Source organism: Phoenix dactylifera, chromosome 1 (genome assembly GCF_009389715.1).
Source record: "Phoenix dactylifera cultivar Barhee BC4 chromosome 1, palm_55x_up_171113_PBpolish2nd_filt_p, whole genome shotgun sequence".
In the NCBI taxonomy this organism is placed as follows: domain Eukaryota; kingdom Viridiplantae; phylum Streptophyta; class Magnoliopsida; order Arecales; family Arecaceae; genus Phoenix; species Phoenix dactylifera.
In genome coordinates this window covers 29,887,424-29,910,417 of record NC_052392.1, presented here as the reverse complement: position 1 = coordinate 29,910,417, position 22,994 = coordinate 29,887,424, and the positions used below count along the sequence as shown (strand labels likewise).

Sequence of the window (22,994 nt, the reverse complement as noted above, 5' to 3'; positions counted from 1 at the left end):
TTGAAGATCGTATTCAATATGTCTTCCGCAGGTATATTTCTCAAACTTGAATATACTATTGTTGTGATTCTAAATCTTAGCATGTTATTATTTATGATTAACCTCATCACCCAGCCTTCGAATCTTTATCAGCGCATGAAAACTAGATGATGAGATGAGATGAGATGAGACAGGGAATAGATGAGGAATCCAGCTAACCTTGGAGGGACTGGAGTAGATGCCGCTCTCGAGATCCATGGCAAGTGGAGAGGTCTCAAGATCTTGGAAAACACATTGGATTTTTTCAGAGAACGCGTTGATGGGAAAGAAAGATTTCCCACCTAAATGCTGGGGGAGTGGGAAGTTCGAGAGGGGAAAAGGAGAGGGGAGGGAATTGGGTTTGGGTGAAACTGTTTTAATTTTTATGGGTTTTGATAGGGGTAGGTGAGATTTTGGAGCTGAGGGTCAAATGGGGATCGAAGGATCATCCGGGGAGGCTGAGAAAGAAGAAGAAAGAAAGAAAAAAAGAAAGGAAGGGAGGAAGAGAAAGAGAGAAGGGGAGCACTTTCCCTTTGCAGCTGCGGGCCTGTGGCTGTGGCCTATGGACCTGCGGGTCTAAATGAGTAATCCAGATTCAGGTCGGGTCAGATCAGATCTTTTGGTAAACGATCCAAAATTGATTCCAAAAAAATGGGTCGGGTCGGATCCGGGTCAGGCTGAGATTGGGTTAACCTAGATCCGATCCGAAAAATAGAACATGTCCAAATTTAGAACCCGACCCGATGCCGCGAATTCTAAAATTCGGATCGAGTAGGGTCTAAGCAGGTCGGATTGGGTTACAGATGAACCCGATCTATTTGCAGCCTTTGCCGAAATGCATCGGCCAAGGCTGCGGACGATGTCGCCGTTGACTCCCACGCTTGCATGGATGCTTCCACTCTCTCTGCCAGCAGCTCGAGAACCTCTAGCTCCTCCTCCAAAATCTGGTGACTAGTCCACACCGGCTGCCGGGGGGGGGGGGGGGGGGCTACTTTAAGCTTCATTAATCGGGCATCTTATTTAGGGAGTGCAAGAAAGTTTGCCATGTTTCTGAGCATGCAATGCTCTAGATTAAGGAAAACTTTATAATTATCAAATTAATAAATATCTATTCCAGTGTACATGCACTTCTCTTTCGCCTGATGGTTCGCATACCAACCACCAAAATATTACATCATTACCGGACTTCCCTGTCCAGAGCATAAACTGACTACTTTACTATCGATTCTGTGCAAATTCCTAAAATATTTTTTTTTGAGAGAAAATGGAGGAAGTGAGCCGCTCCCCCCAACTTTATTAATAGGATGAATATTTGCAAAGGGTGGAATTCACAAAGGCAGAAGTCATCTCAAAGTGGGTAGTGTAATATTTTCAGGTCTAGTCTAATTGTAATATGGGGGACATGGGAGGTTCGGATCATCTCATTCTGGCACTACGTTGGCAAATTTGGCATGAGAGGAACACAAGAATATTCTTGAGAAACAAATCTTCAACCAACTCAATTCTGCATAAAATCCTTCATACCATTAAAATCTGGGGCAACCTCTGCTCACAGAACTACCCGGAAATTCCTAAAATAGATAACAGAGTAAAGAATTCATCGCAGGCAAGTTATTTTCTTTCTAGCGTTATCCTCTTCAAGACTTCAAGTAGTCTCTGCTGCGTTTCTAATGATGATGGTAGATCGACTATGCGAACAAACAACAAAACATTTTTGGGTAAAAATGGATTATAAGGTAATGTAGTATCTATGAGTTTTAGGAGGTGAACAAGGAATAGTTTCTGAAACATGGGATGAGAAGCCTGACGATGCATGAACAAGAATTGTTCAGAAATATCAAGTTTAAGCTTTCATGTATCTACTTGTTATTACAAATTCTCAGAAGTATGTCCAGGAGTTGATGATCTAGTGGTAAATACATGGATTCAGGTGATGATACGGATGACAATCAACCAATTGTTGGATCATTTATTTGAGATTTAGTACAGACTTTTGTGAGCTCATGGTAAGAATTTCTCCATCAACGACATGAGGTGCTTCAAACTTAGATTTTATATCCAGATACGACATTGCCAGTATGTGTTATATGATTTGTTATTGAGATGTAGGAAATAGAAATCAAGGTATATATAAAAAGCACTGCATTAATTTTCAACATTCAATCATATGCTTGGTTAAAGGAGACAGAAGTACAAATTTTCCTCTGCTTGTACACACATGCTTGTACACATGTAACATATAGTTGTTGGCCACACATGCTTGTACACATGTAACATATGCAGACATATTTGTTTCCTGTGAAAACAAATGTCAGCATAATGATATATACACTACGCACCATTATGCAGAGGAAAAAATAATGGACTTATATTGAGAAACAATTTCCTCACAAAGTTTGGAAACTTGATAGTAAAGAACACATGATAGCATTAAGAAGCAATTTCCTCACCATGTTACATGATAAACATATAAGACTAATTTAAAAGTGCAATGGATAACATATCAGACCTCCGAGAACAAAAGCTCAATCTTTAAAACTTGTTTCAATTTCTTACTCAAAGTAACTCCTGCACATTTTTGAGTTGGAGCTTGTCGAGTAGCTACTAACTGAAGGTCCGCCGGATGATGATGATGCGGAGATAAGATTAGAAATATTCATTGGAGGAAAATACATTGCTACAGGCATCTTGGGCGGCAGATCGGGAAGTGGAGCATCAAATTTGAGAACGTTGATTGCTTGTCTTATCGATGGTCTCAGATTGTAATCTGGATAGGCACACCACAACCCTACAATCATGAAGCGCTCCATTTGTTTCTCATCCAATTCCATCTTTAACCTTTTATCCACTGCCGTTAAACACATGTTTTGGCCATAAAGCTCCCAAACCCACTCTACCAAATTCACCTTGTCTTGCTCCTCTTTTAAATCAATTGGTTTTCTACCACATGCAATTTCTAGCACAACAACTCCAAAGCTGTATACATCTGATTCTCTGCTAGCTTTTCCTATAAAATAGTATGATGCATTTCGATTAGCAAAAATTAATTTATATTTATCACCATTAATTTCAAGTTAATTAAAACAATGTAGACCCAACTAAACAAGACAACTATGATCCAAACTTGATATTGTCATGAAGCGTTTTCATATTGAGCCAGGCTAGCTGGGGTTTATTCTTGGGTATAGCAGTTGATGGAGTAAGCCTCTAGGTTGGATATTCAGTTTGAGCAATCAATAGCCTTTTGTATAGGCTGGACCAATTCACTATTGGGTGAGACAAGCTTGATTGAAGAAACTTGTTTACCCCAACTTTTTCAGGCATAAATTTGTGGGTAGGAATATATCTATGCCTAATGAAAATTAGTCAGAACACATAAGTTCGGCTGAATTTTAACTTCCTAACATGCAAATAGAGGTGTTTTATTTTTTCTTCAGATACAATAGGACAAGAAGATTGATGGTAAAATTTTCTGCAAATTAGACTATTATATTCTTTTTTTTTGGTATAAATAGCATTTCATATAGCTTTTATGTGGGTACAGCCTGCCAAGTCAGAAGAAATAAAATGATACAAAGTAGAAGGAAGCTGTACTTCACTAGCCCAAAAAAACTCTCCAGCATGGCTATTGATAAAATTGGGATATCACTGATTGCTCTATCTTATTGTAGAGCTAATATCTTACACATGATGGGCCCAGACCACACGGCTTCCATGGCCTCCAAGAGCCATTTTCATTAGTCTAGGCCCAGGCACGATCAGCAATTCAGCTCTACCTAGCATAAATAAAATCTAGAATTTTTTGTATACATATCCTCCTAAATATTAAAATTTACATAAATACCCTCCTATAGATATCATGCTATAATTGATTTTTGCATGTATACCCTTATAAAATACTTGTTTTGCTTGTATACCCTTCATTTTTTTTTCTTGCGTATATGACCACACCATCTAACACCGTCAAGAAATTAATGGTTAAAATTAAAAATGACTGAAATATTCTTAATGTGTAGATATGCAAAAAGAAACATTTATAAGGGTATATATGCAAATAATACTTAGCGAGGGTATTCATGAAATATCACATATTTAGGATGGTTTACTTGCAAAAAATTTTAATTTGATATTGTTCTATTTCAACCTATTTTAACACTCGGATTTGTCTAGTGTTTGCTCCTCAATGTTTTCCATAAAAATATCTCATTTCATCAAAACATAGCTTATAATATTTTTTTGTTATAGATGTATATATGAGGGCATGTATTAGAATATAGAAAAAGATTAGAATCTCTTAAAGGCACACTATAGATTGCAATGATCAAGCTTCCTTGCTTCTACTATGCTCATGGGTGGGAGAACAACATCAATCATCCCCAAGCAAAATTATTGAAGGACTTCAAACTCTTCAGACTTATTAACAATCTCTGTGGCCTTGTGGTAGAAGGCCATCTTTTACGTTGTGTACCTTAAGCAGCTTTTCTTTGGAGCTTCAATTTTTTTGAAGATGAAAAGATGTAGTTTATGGGAGAAGGGAGTCAAAAAAATAGGTATAATTCTAGACGGAGAAGTAAAATAGAGGTTCGAGCGAGATTGAAAAATTTCTTAAAGGAGGTAGAGATATTAGTTTTCAGTGAGACCTGTTAATCTATTACTCGCTTCAAAAATAAAAAAAAATACTTTCATAATTTTAATTAATTTTTAATTTAAATAAATATGATTTTGGCTAATCACATTAGTTGAATTGCTATGTCAAAGGTATTTATACAAAAATAGTATTTGGTGAGGGTATGCATGTAAATATCAATTTGGAGGGCATTCATACAAATTTCAATATTTAGAAGAGAATTTATGCAAAAATTCAAGGACTTTTTTGCGTATATATCCTTCTAAATATATGAAATTGTATGAATACTCTCTAAAAAAGAAAAAGAAACCCGTTAAGGGTATTTTTCATCATTTCAATTTTAAACTACTAACTTCTTGATGGTATTAGATAGTATTGGGGGGGGAGTGGATCCCGGGACTGTAGTCCCATACTGCTTGAGTGACGAAGAGGGTTGTGCCTTAAATGGGGGGGGGCGTGACTCCTTTCTCTCTTTTTTTTTTTTTTTGCTAAAGACTCCTTTCTCTTCAGAGACGTCTTTTAAAGGGTAAAGCCGTGAGGGGAAACACCGTGCTGGAAACGTGGGTGCTCTTCTCCAAAGCAGACAATACCTCTGAGGAGAAACACGGTCGCTTTTTGGCCTCAACAGTTGGCACCGTTTGTGGGAAACCTCCTCGATCTTGTAAAACCGCAAGGTAGAATCACAGCCTCTCTATCAGGGGGGGCTGTGTTCAAGGGGGAGCGGATCCCAGGATTTTAGTCCCATACTGCTTGAGTGACGAAGTGGGCTATGCCTTAAATGGGGGGTAACTCCTTTATCTTCAGAGGCACCTTTTAAAGGGCAAAGCTGCGAGGGAAAACACTGCACTGAAAACATGAGTGCTCTTCCCCAAAGCGGATAATACCTCTGAAAAGATTGGGTGATCTGCGTACATGCCCTCGTAAATATTGGAGTTTGTATGAATACCCTTTTAAATTTGATATTTGCATGTATATCCTCATCAAACACTTATTTTGCATGTATACCCTTCTCTTTTTTTTGTAATATTTATTTTTTAGTGCATGAGATTTGCAATGTCTATCTTTTAGAGTTGAAAAATATCTCATGTGTAGGGTGATAGCTGATTTAAAATTACTATAACAAGATGGGCCCCATATACTAGATTTTTTCTTCTTCTAGAAAATTTAGGCTCCAAAGAAAAGTGGCTTAAGGTACACAACATAAATGCTGGCCTTCTACCACAGGGCCGCGAAGGTTGTTAATAAATCTGATGGGTTCAAAGTCCTTCAATGATTTTGTTTGGGAATGATTGATGTTGTTCTCCCACCTAAGAGCATAGCAGTAGCAAGGAAGCTTGATTATTACAATCTATTATGTGCCTTTAAGTGATTCTACTCGATATTCTAATACATGCCCTCATATATGTATCTATAACAATAAATATTATAAGCTATATTTCGATGAAATAAGATATAGTAGTTATAAATGAAGAAGAATGAATTAAAATAATTCCATAATTAGTAAAAGAACTTCCATAACTTTTTTTGTCATCTAATTGTCGTATTAATCTTTTTTTGAGCAATATTTTTATGAAAAATATTGAGGAGCAGGCACTCGACAAATCCAAGTGTTAAAATAGGTTGAATTAGAAAAAAATAAAATTAAAATTTTTTGCATATAAACCCTCCTAAATATGTGAAATTGAATGAATACCCTCACAAAGTATTATTTGCATATCTACCCTTATAATTATTTCTTTTTTCATATCTACCTATTAAAGATATTTTAGTCATTTTTAATTTTAAACCGCTAATTTCTTGACGGCATTAGATGGTGTGGGTATATATGCAAGAAAAAGACACGTGAAGGGTGCACATGCAAAATAAGTATTTTATAAGGGTATAGATGCAAATATCAATTTTAGGAGAATATTTATATAAATTTTAATATTTAGGAAATATCTATGCAAAAAATCCAAATCTATTTCTATAGTTCCGATCAAAAAAGCAATCATTCAAAGAGAGATCAAGCGCAGCTATAATTATAATATTACTTACCTGTGGTAGCATATTCAGGTGCGATGTATCCCCTGGTCCCAGCGATGAGCGTTGTTTGCATGTTACTGTCATGATCCACGAGCCTTGCGAGCCCAAAGTCACCGAGTTTAGCATTGAACCCTGAATCCAACATCACGTTGCTCGGCTTGACATCTCTATGGACCACACATTGCTCCCACTCTTCGTGAAGATAGAGCAGTGCTGAGGCCAAGCCGAATGCGATCTGGTACCTCTCTGACCATGTTAGCAATCTCTCCTCGCTGTATAGATGCCGATCGAGGCTTTTGTTCGACATGTACTCGTAGACAAGCAACAAATCGCCTTTTTGATGGCAGTAGCCGATGAGCTGCACAAGATTGCGATGCCGCAGCCGGCTTATAATCGTGACTTCTGAAATATACTCCTTCTTCCCTTGCTTAGAATCTCTAGAAATCCTCTTGATTGCCACTTCTTGCTTCGTATCATCCAACATTCCCATGTAAACCTCCCCGAAACCTCCTTCGCCAAGCTTTGCCTCCTTAACAAAATTTCTGGTTGCAATCGCGAGTGCAGTATAAGAAAATTTCCTAGGGCCGCCACCTCTCTCGAATGCATTATTGAGGGACAATTCAAGAGCCATCTCTTCTTCTTCTTCTTCTTCTTGTTGTGCTTCCATCCCTCCCCTGGCCCTCTTACGCGATACTGCGGACCACAACAAACCCAACCCACATAGCAAGATCCCAATACCAACAGCAAGCCCCACCACTAGGCTCGTCTTACTCTTCTTCTTGGCTTCGGAAGGACCTAGAGAACCCAAATTGGAGGAATTGAAAGCCCAGGAATAGATGCTATGCGACTCGTAAACGTCCCCGGTGGAAGCTGACAAACCAATGGCTACGTTCTCAGGCAGGTAGTCCCTCAAGTCCACAACATAAAACAGACTCCAATTCCTCTGAGGATCTGAAGCTTTACTGAGGAAGACGCTCAAATTTTGAGCAACAGCATCGTAACTAACGGATGCAATGAATTGTGCATTCTCTCTGATGCTAGCATTCAAGTCCACTTGTTTTTCGGAAAAGATCGACCAAATGTCGATGCCCACATGGTTGGCGCTCGTATCGTTGAACTGAGGGTTCCAAAAGCTATCAAATTCGACAGCCACCACATTATTCTCCGACGTATTATTGCCAGAATTTGTAAATAGTCCAAGACCCGCACCGGATGAGTTCGGTGGAGCCTCAAAAGGGAAGGGTGAGAGGAAGAAGGCAAGCCCGTCACCACTTACATATTCTCCGAAGCTGTTGATAGCGAATATGAAATTTGTTGTGAAGTTGGCAAGCGTTCCTGAATCTTTGTCCCAGAGAGGCACCCGTTCGGAATATGTGGCGCTTCCAACGCTATGGTCAAGGGGAGAGTCCCGCTGGTTCTGGGTGAGTTGGACGGCGTCGTTGACGGAGTCGGCGTTGCCAGAGAAGCTTATGTTTGGTCTGTCCAGTTCATTGCCAGTGAAGTTGAAGGAGAGTGGGGTTGCATGGGGGATCACGATGGATAACAACTGAAAGCGGAGGAGAACTAAGATGTGGAGAGAACCAGACTTGCAGAGAGCCATTTGCTTAGGAAGCAGGATCTTGAGAAGGTCCATGGAAGCTATAAGAACTTAAGGATGGCATACGCGCGGCACAATGGGACTTTCTTGGAATAATGTCTTTGAGCCTTTTAGAGAGCATACTCGGACAGAGAGGGGGGAGAGAGAGAGAAAGGGAGGCAGAGGCGGGGAAAGAGGGAGACAGAATTGGACAGGAAAAGAGAGGGATGGGGTGGTGTCGCGAAGAGAATGAGAGGTTGAATATTTCTCGTGACCTTAAGTTGTTAAATCTATAATCCATTGGCCATAATTTTCACCGTCAAATAAAATTGTTGTTGTTAGTTTTAAAATCTTATGGCTGAGGCCGCCTATTGATTCTACCTATCAATTGATTCTTACCAATAAAAAATTAGTAAGTAATATTTATTTGTTTATGATTTGAGCTACATTGACCCAGACTTGAATGAAGCAAATCTAGTCTTTGTTCAATTTGTTTATATTGGGCTAAATAAATTTAATTCATGTTTAACTTATTCATGTACTAATATCTAGCTTAATTTCAAGCCAAACATGAGCTCCTCGTAAATACTTTGTTCGTTTGAAAAAGCCACTAGGCGCACCCTACTCTTCTTCTTGGCTTCAAAAGTTTCATTAGTTGGACTGGGAGCAGGACCTTGAGAACCTAAATTGGAGGAATTGAAATCCCAGGAATAGATGCTATGCGACTTGTAAAGGTCTCCGGTGGAAGCTGAGAAACCAATGGCTACGTTAACAGGCTGGTAGTGCCTCGAGTCGACGACATAAAACAGGTTCCAATTCCTCTGGGGATCTGAAGCATTTCTGAGGAAGACGCTCAAATTTTGGGTCGCAGCATTGTAACTAACGGATGCAATCAATGAATTATCGTGCAGGCCAATTACCTCAGCTCTGGGATATCCAAGACTTGGTGTCCAGAAGTGTTCAGGCCGGCATCAATTTAATTATCAAGTCTGCTCACCAGATGGCTACACCGTCAAGTTTATTATGAATTGGATTATTGGACCCGTGCATGCAAGTTTTCTCGAGCAACACGTAATGGAATGCGACGGCTGGACGGCACGGCTTCCTTGACGGTGCATTTGGGTGCAGTCTCACGGCACCAATTAAGGCTTTCTTGCAGTGGCTCCCACTCTTCAAGTCGGTGGGTCTCCGTGCCAAACTCATTGGACACCGTATGAACATCTATAAAGAAGTCAAGATTGTTGTACGAGATCAGTTGCTAACTAGGGTTCGGTGACTGAAGTTTTTTAGGAGTTGGTGATATTTTTGGACTATTAATCCGTCCTCATGTTAGTTTAGTATTTTTCATTCTTTCAGCCTTGGCATGGATCACATTACTCTTCCCGTTATCGTTTCTAAGAGTCCAACAAAAGTTCTGCCGGCCAGTGGAGAGTAAGTACTAAATTTCACATCATTGCATAGCTGATGTGCGACAAATTTCATAAAAAACAGTTGACGTTGCAAACCTTGATGGACTGCAATTACAAGTGCATGCAGGTTCCTTGAAGTTTTGGTGTGCCCTTGAATTGATGGCTTACCATTTAATTGTGTCGCACCCTGAATCTATGAACTGGATCGGCCAAATGATACGGTCGCGCGTTTTTTTAGAACAAGGCTCTAAAAAACATATAAAATCTGGTAATTTATTACAACTCTAATATCCGTAAATAGTAATAATTTTAATTTATGACAAATAACAAAAATTATACAAGTACAATATTCAATTATTCAACCGGTATCAATGACGTTCCATCTATTTATCTTTCATCCATGACCTGAACCATAATCAAGTAATAAACATCTTGCAATTCTAAAAAAAAGAAAAAAAAGATGGTGTGAGCATTGCAGCTTAGTCAGAATCTCCGCACATCTTAAGAAAATAGCAATAAACGATATTAGAGTGAAAACATAAATTATGAAACTTCTTTTCAAACATCCAGCATAACTTAATTAAATCAACAAATATCCCGATAAATATATATCAAATATTTATTTTATCAAAAGAGATATATATTATAAATACCAACAAGTAAAATCTTTTATTCAACATTGATTTTTTGTGTCTTATCATCCGTTCCTCTTTTTCTCAATTCTAAGTTCTATAATAATTTATTTTTCAGCTTTGGACTGACCAAAATCATGCCCCTCTCTATGATTGATAAATAAAGTTTACAAGTGTAAACTCACGGAGGCTAGCCCACGCATAAACTTGTAGATACTATCCCACACTAAAGCCCGTCGAGATTATGCCACGCATAAATTCGTCGAGGCTATCCTACGCATAAACTTGTGGAGGCCATTTACATGATGAGATTAGTCCTAACCATTTTTAATCTGTCAGATCATTAGATATTATTCTTGTCCAATTAATTTCAATTTAATAGTGTCATTGTTCATATAGTCATGTTTTCAATAGGAGATATCCACATATAATAAATACATGAATATGCTCATACCAAATGGTATCATCTCATGCAAACTGAATTCATAGATCAAAATCCAATGATACAATCAAAAGTAATATATATTGGTGATCATGTACCAGAATTTTTATCTATTGTCCATAACTCAGCTACGATGCTAGTAATCCACACTTAACATGTCCAATTAAAATTAATATGAAACCAAGTTGTCCTTAACCAATCATTGGCAATAACAATTAACCAATCATTGCTAGTTCCTAATTTAGAATTTTGACGTCCAAATTATTTTCATCCTAACTTTCTCAATCTTATCTAATACAAGACTAATAAAAAAAAAGGAATTTATAGCATAAATATGTTGGCTTGACGTAATCTCGTCTAGTTTATTATACCTAATTAGAAAATTGTAATAACCAAAATTAAGGGTGGAACAATTCAAGAAAGAGAAAAAGGACACAACTAGCTAATTTAAATTATCTTGTCACATTGATAGCGGAAACCTGGCAAGTTCTCATACCCAAATGCCTGCTAGAACATCGTGAGCTCCCCTTGATGAGGACCCTCGACTTAAGGGGATCAAGGGCATTTATCTCCGGCTTAAACCCTAGTGAATCCGAGCTTCCTTTGCTGTTCGTGAACTCGTCCAGGGCCAATGGCCAGCTAGCCTATCATGCCTCGAGCCTAGAGCACGGCAGATGCCGCACGCCTGCACGGCGGACCGTACAGACATGCAAGGTTACAGATCAAATCAAAGCAATGACAACTTTCAAAATATTTTTTTCCACAAAAATATATTCAAAGTAATCTTCCAAAGTTTCAAAATACCATATGTCAACATAAATCAAATACTCTAACTAGTCTATCTAAAATGCCCATAAATGAAGAAATCATTAGAAAATCTAGTGCACTCTCCAAGTTCCGAGCGATCAGGCGTCTATGCATCTAGATCTGAAAAAAAAGAAAAATATGATAATGAGGTACACTAGCCAAGTAAGCAACATAATACCCTAGAGTGGGGTCAAAGCATGCGAGATATTTAATCAAAACACAAAATAATGATTGAAAAATAAACCACAAATAACATATTTTTTTTCTAAGCTTTTATAATTTCACAAAAACTATGATACCAAAATTTCAACATTAATAGGCTGTGGTCACGTAACCGAGTGGCATGGGTTGCCCAAAGTGCCAAATCTACTATTATTAACCACCGGTGGCAACGATGTCCAAATCACTATTATTAACCAACGGTGGTAACGGTGTCCAAATCTACTATTCTAATCATCGGTGGCATGGTGTCGAAACCAGTTTCTCACGGATACAAGTCGATAGGGCCAACAAAAAATCTCCATTGGTAAGGCCAGAACAGATCATAGCCATGCGGAGAATACATACATATACACAAAATAGATTTTTCATAATTTACCCAGTCGCATTTTTCAGATTTCATAACTGTTGCCCAAGGTGACAACCCAAGAGGAGGGGTGAATTGGACCACAGCCTTTGTGGGCCGTGCGATGTACTTTGGGCCCTGCCCATTGTGCCCAGATCAGCCATGTTGGGGCTCTATTGGACCGTACCTATTTGTGGGCCAAATATGGGTCCACTTCACCCATTTTGGGCCCTGTTAGGCCGTACCCATTATGGGCCCAACTTTGGCCTACTTCAGCCATGTTGGGCCCTATTGGGCTGAGCCCATTGTGGGCCAAACTTGGGCCCCGTTCAGCCACTTGGGGGCCCGTTGGGACGAGCCCATTGCAGGCCAAATTTGGGCCCAGTTTAGCCACTTTGGGCCCTATTGGGCTATGCTTTTTTGTGGGCTTAGTTTGGTGTCCTATTGGGCGGTGTCCAATGTAGGCCAACGTGGGCCTATTGGGCTATGTCCAATGTGGGCCAAGCTTGGGCCCTATTGGGTTGTGTCCAATGTAGGCATTTTCCTTATTGAACCGTGTCCCATAGTATTTTTAGTTTTGCTTAACTCTAAAATTAATAAAAAAAATTAATTATATTCTAATGATATTTAAATAGGTGCACCTGACCCGTTTGTCTGAAGTGGGATTTAAGCGAGAAGAGGTAAATAACTTAATACTTCAAAGTATATTTTCCAAAGTGTTTGGCAAAGTAATTATTAGTGGATTTAATTTTGAAATATATTTTGTACTTAGTAAAATGGGTCCAGCATGTCAAATATTATTTGAAAATTTTGTTATATGCTATGAAATTTGTAAAATATGACCCGACAACTTATGAAATCTGTTTTTATATGTATATATTCTTAGCATTGCTATGATCTGTTCTGGCCTCGCCAATGAAGATTATTCGTTAGCTCTGTCGACTTGTATCTATGAGAAACTAGTTTCAACATCGTACCACCAGTAATTAGAATAATGGTATTTAGACACCGTACTACCGGTGATTAGAATAGTGGTATTTGGACACCGTACCACCGGTGGTTAATAATAGTGGTGTTTGGCACTTTGTGCAACCCATGCCATTGGGTTACGTGGCCATAGCCTATTTGTGTTTGGATTCTGGTATCAGAGATTTTATGAAAAGACTTAGTAAATTTTATATATATATATATATATATATTTATATATATATATATATTATTTGTGATTTATTTCTCGGTTACTTACTGAGCTATTGTAACTCATTATCACATTTTGTCTGTTTTTCTGATCTAGATGCTTGATCGCACGGAATTGGGGAGTGTGCTAAATTCTGGAGAGTTTATTCGAGTATTGGCATTTTAGTTAGACTAGTTAGAACATTTGAATTATGTTAACATATGCTATTTTAAAATTTTGTAAGATTGCTTTGAATAAATTAATGTTTAAAGTCAATTTTAAGCATTCGTGTTTGTTTTGATATGATCTGCTGCCTTGTATGTCTATACGGTTTGTCGTGCGAGCAGTGTCTGTTGCATTCCAGACTCGAGGCGTGACATAGCGAATCTGAAATTTGTTGTGAAGTTGGCAAGCATTCCTGAAGCTTTGTCCCAGAGAGCCACCGGTTTGGAATATGTGGCACTTCCAACGTTAGATTTAAGGGAAGCCTCCGCCTGGTCCTTGGTCAGTTTGCTTTGCACCGAGTCACCCGCAATAACCATCTTCTCCATGAATTCCGACGAGCCACCTTGGCCTCCTTTTGCCAGTCGTCCGAGTTTGGCGGTGATCCAGGCGAACTTGGCATGTTCCGTGGGGAACTCGAATCTGACTGGGAGGAACCCGGCTTAGATGCCGACTCGAGGGTGGACTCGACCGTCTCCTTGAACGCACCCCGGACATGGAAGCCTTAGGTGGCTGAGCAGCTCCTCCTCCACCTAAACCGAGGCCTCCTGAATAGCCTCCACCACCATTGGGGTCAGGACCTCCTTCCTTGATGCCCCCTTTGTCGGTGCCGGCACGGGAAGACAAAACTGGCACTCATCGTTTTTGTGGCCTATTCTGCCACATTGATAGAAGAAACCCGACAAGTTCTCATACACAAACGCTTGCTAGAACATCCACGATCTCCTCTTGATGAAGACCCCCAGCTTAAGGGGATCAAGGGCATTTATCTCCAGCTTAACCCTAGTGAATCTGAGCTTCTTTTGCTGGTCCGTGAAGCCGTCTAGGGCGAATGGCCGACCATCCACCATCGCTATGTCAATGATTGACTCCTTCTCCCAGTACTCCAGGGGGAGATAAGGGAGGTGGAGCCAAACCACTGCCTTTTTCTCCACATCCGTGCTCGAAACAAAATCAGGCATCCACTGCTCCATTGCCAATAACTGGTCTCCCACCAGCTAGAGGCCGCTGACTAAGGCCGAGTTTCGATCCTCCTCACTCTTGAACCCGAATGCATGACGATCCTCTAACATCAGGAAGGATTCAACATCATAGTCTAGCTTCCCCTTAATTTTCAATTGTCGGGCAACCCACTCCGCCGGAACTCTTTAGCCAAGGCTGCGGACAATGTCGCCGTTGACTCCCACACTTGCTTGGACGCTTCCACTCTCTCAGCCGGCAGCTTGAGACTTCCAAGAAGTGTCATTGGAGATTATCGAGCTCATCCCCTGAAATCCTGTAACTAGTCCACACTGGCTGCCGGAGGGGAGAGGCGGCGAACCACCATCGACCATGAGGGGTTGGACTCCACTCTGTAGGGAGGGGGCCGATCCTCGCTCTTGGACGAACCTTTGGCAGGTCATGAGCATCAATCCTTACTACCATTGGAATCCTTTGCCAAGCTCACACTCTGGTTACTGATCCTCCACCGCTCACCACACGTTCGACAGAAAAACTCACCACCAAACCGAAATTAAAGCAGTACCCCTTACCGGTCGCACTGGGTGTGAAACTGCGAATTCAAAACGCATGTTCGTTACATTTAATAGGTTATTATTACTATTGAGTTGCTCTCCTATTGAATTTTCCTACTTCTCCTTGGTCTACTTTAAGTTCATTAATCGAGCAACTGTTACATCCTCTTATCTAATTTTGCAAACCCATCAAGATTTTTTTTATTTAGGGGTGCAAAATGATAATAATGCAAGAAAGTTTGCCATGTTTCTGAGTATGCAATGCTCCAGATTTAGGTCATACTTGCCTCGTATATCTCGTCAACAAGACCTTCTCTTAATCTAGGCACGAAGATTACGGAAAACTTTATAATTATCAAATTAATGAATATCCACCCCCTGTGTACATGCACTGCTCTTTCGCCTGATCATTCACATACCAACCTCCTTCCACAGCTGCTAAAAAAGTGTTTGGCAGGAGTGCAGCTGAACATTGAAAATTAGTAGGCAACCATAAGATCGAGTTGCATATCTTTGGGCATCAACTCTAATTTATTTAACTTACCTAGAGTCCCATCAGTAGATGGTACTGTAATACAAGAACAAACTCGTCCTGCAGTGGATAAATGAACAAAGAACGCACCATGAGCACATTTATTTGCCTCGGATGTCCATGGGGAAGAGTTGCAATGACTCGATTGGCCTTCATTATCTCCGGCGTCTATTTCTACATGCTCGACTATTTTACTACAGATTCTGTGCGAATTCATAAAATATATTTTTTTGAGAGAAAATGGAGGAAGTGAGTCACTTCCTCCAACTTTATTAATAGAATGAATATTTGCAAAGGGTGGAATTCATAAAGGCAGAAGTGATCTCAAAGTGGGGACGGTAATAGTTTCAAGTCTAGTATATTTGTAATATGGGGGACAAGGATGTTTGGATCATCTCATTTGGGCACTACGTTGGAAATACTACAGAAAAAGAAGCCTTTTCGACTTTTTGCTGTCGACGTTAGATAGAAGCGTCGGTAATTTTGGCTCAGATGCCAAATTTTGCCGAAACGGAGAGTAGACGACACTAAAATGCATCGTCGTAATCAACCTAGCCTCTGACGATGCTTATAAGCGTTGTCATATACCTAAACCTCAGACGACGCTTATAAGCGTCGTCGGAGGCTATCGCACACGTGTCGGTCTAGCCTAAGACGACGCTTATAATCGTCGTCAGAGGCCTAGACCTACGACGATGCTTATAAGCGTCGTCGGAGGCCGCCTCCCCCAAATACCCAACCCGATCGACATGAAGATTTCATTTCCTGCCCTAGCCCTCCTTTTCCTCCCCTCCCAGCCCGATCGACCTGAAGACTTTATTTTCAAACCCTAGCCCTTCTTTTCCTCCTCTCTGGCGCCCACCTACCGACCCGAAGCCCCGATTGATCTCCTCCTCCCTCCTCTTTGGCATGAGCTCCGCCTCCGCCTGAGGTGTTTTCTCCTCCTCCTTCCTCTCTGGCGTCGACCGATAGGCCTTCAAGCCTCGATCGAACTTCACCTCTACCCAAGGATCTTCTCCTCCTTCCTCTTCTCTGGCTCCGACTGACCGACCTTCAAGCCTTGATCGAGCTTTGCCTCTGCCCGAGGATCTTCTCCTCCTCCCTCCTCTTCGGCATCGACCGACCGGCCCTAAGCCCCGATCGATCAAGGTCCACCTCCGCCCGAGGTATTGCACCATGCATCATCTTATAATTTGTGCCACCATTTTAGCTCTTGACTCATACCACAGATACTTTTCACTAGGTATTGTTGGACATATGGGTGTTAAAACTTTCTTGATCCATACTGTAAATGTTCTTAGGAATGCTGATTATTTTATAAGTCTAGCTATAAATTCGTAGTACTGTGTCACCATAAATCTCGAGTTTGATTTGAATTCTTTCTATTTTTTCGATGAATTACTTAGGAAGAAACCTGGCAAGGTCCATGCTACTCCTCTACATCAAGAAACAGAGGTTCATATAACTGAATCATCCCATTGATCTGAACACCATTTGATCCAAAACAGAGGAACCTCAAGTTTGGCTTCGTTTCGTACATAGAACATCCACCCAAAGACATTACCTCCATTGAACTTGAGCCTCTGGAGCACCTTCACATGTTGCAAGGATCGCTAAAGCTTGAAAAAAATCCTCATGCTTCTTTCCCTCCGTGAAGCCCAAAACATCCCAGAAATTGCTCCATCCTACTACTGCTCAAGTACAGCTTATAATAGTTACATAATAAAATAAAACTACAACTACCACTATATAGTGCTCGAATTCACAAAACATGAGCTGCGAGTAACCTTTGTCGTTCTTGGCTGTAACAACAGCATCCCCCAGATGACTCCTCCCTCAGATCATTCTATCCACATTTTTCTTATCTCATGGCATCATCAAAGGCTTCAATATCACTCATAGGTTCAATGAATAGATATGCTGTTATGCTTTTAAGTTCCTTTTTTTCTAATTTCAAATAGACAGAGACTCTGATTTTAAGGTGACAATTGTGGTTGTCCGACTTTCCTGTCAGAACAAATTGGCTGCAGGTGTTTCTCGGAACGCCCCCATCATGAATTAAATTGGGTGCAAGTTTTTCCTCCCTGGAAAATGATGTGAGGAGACTGGGAGCTTATGGACAACTAGAAAGACTTTGACTCCCTTTTTTTTTTGATAGGAAATTACGAAGACTTTGACTCAAGACTTCCATGCCATAATTGCCCACTGACCACTCATGATTCTGTTTTGATTTGTTTTCATGCCTGCTTGGTGGTAGAGATGACAAAACAGTTTCTCCATGGCATCCATGCGCTCCCTGCATTACGGTGTACCACCGCTTTTGCTCTATTGATGTGAAAGGCTCTGACATTTACTAAGCCTTTTCAATTGCGTGGAAATCTGCAGGTTTCTTATAAGTTCAAATCCTTCCAGAGGGAGGGGGTCCCTTTACAGAATCTTTTGCTGGCTTGTGACCGGAGCCAGTGTTTTTTCTTTAATTTTTGTTCTTTTTTGTGGGCAGGAGTGCAAGTTAGACTTGGTCAGACAAACCGAGTAAGCATTGTCTATTTGGTACAATATTTGACATTTCTAGGATGAGTCCTTTTGACCCTTCTGACAGAAACCCAGGGGTGCCTTCATGGTTTCTAGGGTGCTTGACCCAGCTTGCATGATAGAAGTGGTCCACCAACCCTTGCACAGAAGTTTGAGGTGCTATCCATTTAGTACATGCTTCTTCTAGCCTATTTTTATCATTTGTTAATTTAGCCCAGTCAAACTTAGTTATCACTGTAGTAATCTCACACCAGTCTCATTTTTTATACTATAAGTAAGGAAAAAAAAAGAGCTTTCCTTTTTATGCCATCCTTTTTCGTACCCTAATTTTGTTTATCTTTTTTATATAAATCGCAGTTTAATCGGTATTTAAATAGAATGGACAAAAGTTGGATAAATAAGTCGAGATCCAGTATTGAATATTTGGATGGAGTTCAAAATTTCATTAAATTTGCTTTTGAGAAATCTAATATGAACGGAAAAATTTTATGTCCATGTCAAAAATATGTAAACGGTTCTTCTCTTGATCTAAAAACTATTGAATATCATTTGGTGTGAAATGGTTTTCTAAAAAGTTATACTGAATGGGTACTTCATGGAGAGTCCATATTGCAGTCTCTATATAACCAACCCTCTTATTTAGAACACACCTTCAATTTTGGATCCAGTAACATAGAATGAAATCCTATAGGAGTAGATGATATAAGGGGCTTACTTAGAGATGCTCTTGGACATAGTATTAGAAATTTAAAAGATTTCAGTGGGGGACATGAAGCAGCCATAATAGGTGATGAACGTACAATTATTGATTAGTTCATGCATGTTGAGGAACCTATACATTCTGATGACATAGCTTGATATGATAACTTGGTTAAAGATTGTGATCAAGAACTGTAGATAACGGTATTGATCGTCATCTGATGCAACGAATTAGGGTAGCCGATCAAGAGGGCTGAAAGTCCTTAATTAAGTTTTTTAGGATCGGTTGCACGCAATGGTCAACTATGTCCGCTCAACTATACGAAGTAGAATGAAATGCTTCCTTTATATAAAGTTGAGTTTTTTAGACTTATACAGGTAATGAATTGAATTTGTTCTTGTTAATTTGATATCTTCTATATGTTAATTTGCTTACTATCATAAATTTAATTTTTGATTTAATATTATTATAATATTCTGTATCTTGGTGTAGAGTAAGTTTGTACTCCCCCCAGAGAGCCATGATTGGGTGCTAAAGTTCCTCAACCGCAAATGATATATATACTACGTACGCACCATTATGCAGAGGAAAAAATAATGCACTTACATTGAGATGTCAACATATCTTTTGCATGAAGCACTGCCAGCAGTGCTAATTAAAGATGAATAGGCATCTTGAGCAGTAAATTGGGCAAAAACATCACAAAGTTTGGAAAATTGATAGTAAAGAACACATGATAGCACTAAGAAGCAATTTCCTCACCATGTTACATGATAAACATATAAGGCTAATTTGCAAGTCCAATGGATAACATATCAAACCTAGAAAAAAAAAAGCTCAATATTTAAAACCTGTTTCAATTTCTTACTCAAAATAACTCTTGCGAATGTTTGGGTTGGAGCTTGAAGAGTAGGTACAAACTGAAGGTCCACCGGATGATGATGATGCGGAGATAAAGCTAGAAATATCCATTGGAGGAAAATACATTGCTACAGGCATCTTGGGTGGCAGATCGGGTAGTGGAGCATCAAATTTGAGAACGTCAAGTGCTTGTCTTATTGACGGTCTCAGGTTGTAATCAGGATGGGCACACCACAACCCTACAATCATGAAGCGTTCCATTTGTTTCTCATCGAATTCCATCTTTAACCTTTCATCCACTGCCGTCAAACACATGTTTTTGCCATAAAGCTCCCAAACCCACTCTACCAAATTCACCTTGTCTTGCTTCTCTTTTAAATCAATTGGTTTTCTACCACAAGCAATTTCAAGCACAACAACTCCAAAGCTGTATACATCTGATTCTTTGCTAGCTTTTCCTATAAAATAGTATGATGCATTTTGATTAGCAAAAATTAATTTATATTTATCACTATTAATTTCAAGTTAATTAAAACAATGCAGACCCAACTAAACAAGTCAACTATGATCCAGACATGATATCGAGATGTTTGTGTTCATATTGAGCCAGGCTAGCTTGGGTTTATTCTTGGGTGTAGCGGTTGATGGAGTAAGCCTCCAGGGTGGATATTCAGTTTGAGCAATCAATAGCCTTTTGTATAGGCTGGACCAATTCACTATTGGGTTAGACGAGCTTGACAGAATTTTTCAGGCAAAAATTTGTGGGTAGGAATATATATATGCCTAATGAACATCAGTCAGAACACATAAGTTTGGCTGAATTTTAACTTCCTAACATGCAAGTAGAGGTGTTTTATTTTTTCTTCAGATATAATAGGGCAAGAAGATTGATGGTAAAATTTTCCGCAAATCAGACTATTAGATTCTTTGCGAGCCAAAATCAAGCCTGGCTATTGATAAAATTGGGATAGCAGTGATTGGTCTATCACTCTACCTTATAGCAGAGCTGATGATGGACGTAGGCCTAGACTGCAGGGTTGCCATGGGCTCAAAGAGCATTTTTCTTGGTCTAGGCCAACCAACAGTCAGCAATTCAGCTCTACCTAGCATAAATAAGATCTATTTCTATAATTTCCATCAGAAATGCATTCATTCAGATCAGAGCCTTCAATTGCAGCTAGAATTATAATATTACTTACCTGTGGTAGCATATTCAGGTGCGATGTATCCCCTCGTCCCAGCCATAACCGTTGTTTGCATGTAACTGTCATGATCCACAAGCCTTGCAAGCCCAAAGTCACCGAGTTTAGCATTGAACCCTGAATCCAACATCACGTTGCTCGGCTTGACATCTCTATGGACCACGCACTGCTCCCACTCTTCGTGAAGATAGAGCAGTGCCGAGGCCAAGCCGGATGCGATCTGGTACCTCTCTTGCCATGTTAGCAATCTCTCCTCGCTGTATAGATGGCGATCGAGACTTTTGTTGGACATGTACTCGTAGACAAGCAACAAATCGCCTTTTTGATGGCAGTAGCCGATGAGCTGCACAAGATTGCGATGCCGCAGCCGGCTTATAATCGTGACTTCCGAGATATACTCCTTCGTCCCTTGCTTGGAATCTCTAGAAATCCTCTTGATCGCCACTTCTTGCTTCGTATCATCCAAGACGCCCATGTAAACCTCCCCGAAACCTCCTTCCCCAAGCTTTGCCTCCCTAACAAAATTTCTGGTTGCAATCGCGAGTGCACTATAAGAAAATTTCCTAGGGCCGCCGCCTCTCTCGAATGCATTATTAAGGGACAATTCAAGAGCTCTCTCTTCTTCTTCTTCTTCTTCTTGTGCTTCCATCCCTCCCCGGGCCCTCTTTCGCGATACTGCGGACCACAACAAACCCAACCCACATAGCAAGATCCCGATACAGACAGCAAGCCCCACCACTAGGCTGATCTTACTCTTCTTCTTGGCTTCCAAAGTTTTATTAGTTGGAGTAGGTCCAGGGCTGGGAGCAAGATCTTGAGAACCCAAATTGGAGGAGTTGAAATCCCAGGAATAGATGCTATGCGTCTCGTTATCGTCCCCGGTGGAAGCTGAGAAACCAATGGCTACGTTCTCAGGCAGGTAGTCCCTCAAGTCCACACCATAAAACAGGCTCCAATTCCTCAGAGGATCTGAAGTATTAATGAGGAAGACGCTCAAATTTTGAGCAACAGCATCGTAACTAACGGATGCATTGAACTGTGAATTCGTTCTGATGCTAGGATACAAGTCCACTTGGTTTTTGGAAATGATCGACCCAATGTCGATGCCCACATGGTTGTCACTGATATCACTGACATTAGGGTTCTCGTAGCTATCAAATTCGACAGCCACGACCTTGCTCTCCTCGGTTTTGTTGCCAGATCTTGAAAATAGTCCAAGACCCGCACCGTGTGAATCCGGTGGAGCCTTAAAATTGATGGGTGAGAGGAAGAAGGCAAGCCCATCGGCACTATAAATTTTTCCTAAGCCGTCGATAGCGAATGCGAAATTTGTTGTAAAGTTGGCAAGCGTTCCTGAAGCTTTGTCCCAGAGAGGCACCGGTACGGAATATGTGGCTCTTCCAACGCTATTGGAAAAGTTGGCCCCTTTCCCCGCCTGGTTCTTGGTCAGTTGGACGTTTCTGCCGTTAAAGTAGGCGTCGCCAGAGAAGTTTATGTTCGGTTTGTCGAGATCATTGCCAGTGAAGTTGAAAGAGAGTGGGCTTGCAAGGGGGATCAGGACGGTTAGCAACTGAAAGAGGAGAAGAACTAAGATGTGGAGAGAACCAGACTTGCAGAGAGCCATTTGCTTGGGAAGGGGAGGAGGCTCGCCAAGCTAGATTTCGTCGAGGGAGCTATAGCTTCGTCAAGAAATTGTTAGTTGGGAATTAGTCACTCGAAGGGGTCAGGTGTGCTTAGTGTCGATAGTTTTCGTTGCACGTCTAGTCTAATTGCAACTTGGAGGGACCCAGTCTTGCGACGATACAATTTTTCCATGCCACAACTTCGAAGGTGCCGGTCTTGCGACCATATGTACATTTGTGGCGTCAAAAATGGCCAAAAATGGCGGGCCAATCGCAAGAGGGCACAAACAGGGTCCACCAAGAACACGGAGTTGTCAAAATAGGATATAGAATGCTGCTTTCCGGGACCGCTCATGCACGAGCTCAATAATTTTTCTTTAATCAAAGATTAATTTAATATTTAATGTTTGGTCAGGCTTTATTACCTCCACAAACACATCCAAAAATTTAAACAAGTCTAATACATAGAAAGCTTACCCAACTACTTATATATTTAATTAGATTCGTCTAAAATAATGTGAGATACGGGCT

At 40.4% G+C, this 22,994-nt stretch overlaps 2 protein-coding genes across 2 annotated transcripts; both read right to left on the bottom strand.

Annotated features, from left to right (window-relative positions):
* Positions 1–2,524: 2,524 nt before the first annotated feature.
* LOC103697335 (L-type lectin-domain containing receptor kinase IX.1-like) lies at positions 2,525–8,421 on the bottom strand. Its single transcript, XM_026801201.2, has 2 exons — positions 6,683–8,421; positions 2,525–3,025 (listed from the first exon to the last, which is right to left on the bottom strand). Exons 1-2 carry the CDS (start codon positions 8,301–8,303, stop codon positions 2,571–2,573), a joined length of 2,076 nt encoding a protein of 691 aa, XP_026657002.2. The 5' UTR covers positions 8,304–8,421; the 3' UTR covers positions 2,525–2,570.
* Positions 8,422–19,440: 11,019 nt separating this feature from the next.
* Positions 19,441–22,540, bottom strand: LOC103699403 (L-type lectin-domain containing receptor kinase IX.1-like). The gene is made up of 2 exons (XM_026801848.2): positions 20,839–22,540; positions 19,441–20,097 (listed from the first exon to the last, which is right to left on the bottom strand). The coding sequence occupies exons 1-2, from the start codon at positions 22,463–22,465 to the stop codon at positions 19,643–19,645; spliced, it is 2,082 nt and encodes a 693-aa protein (XP_026657649.2). The 5' UTR covers positions 22,466–22,540; the 3' UTR covers positions 19,441–19,642.
* Positions 22,541–22,994: the final 454 nt, after the last annotated feature.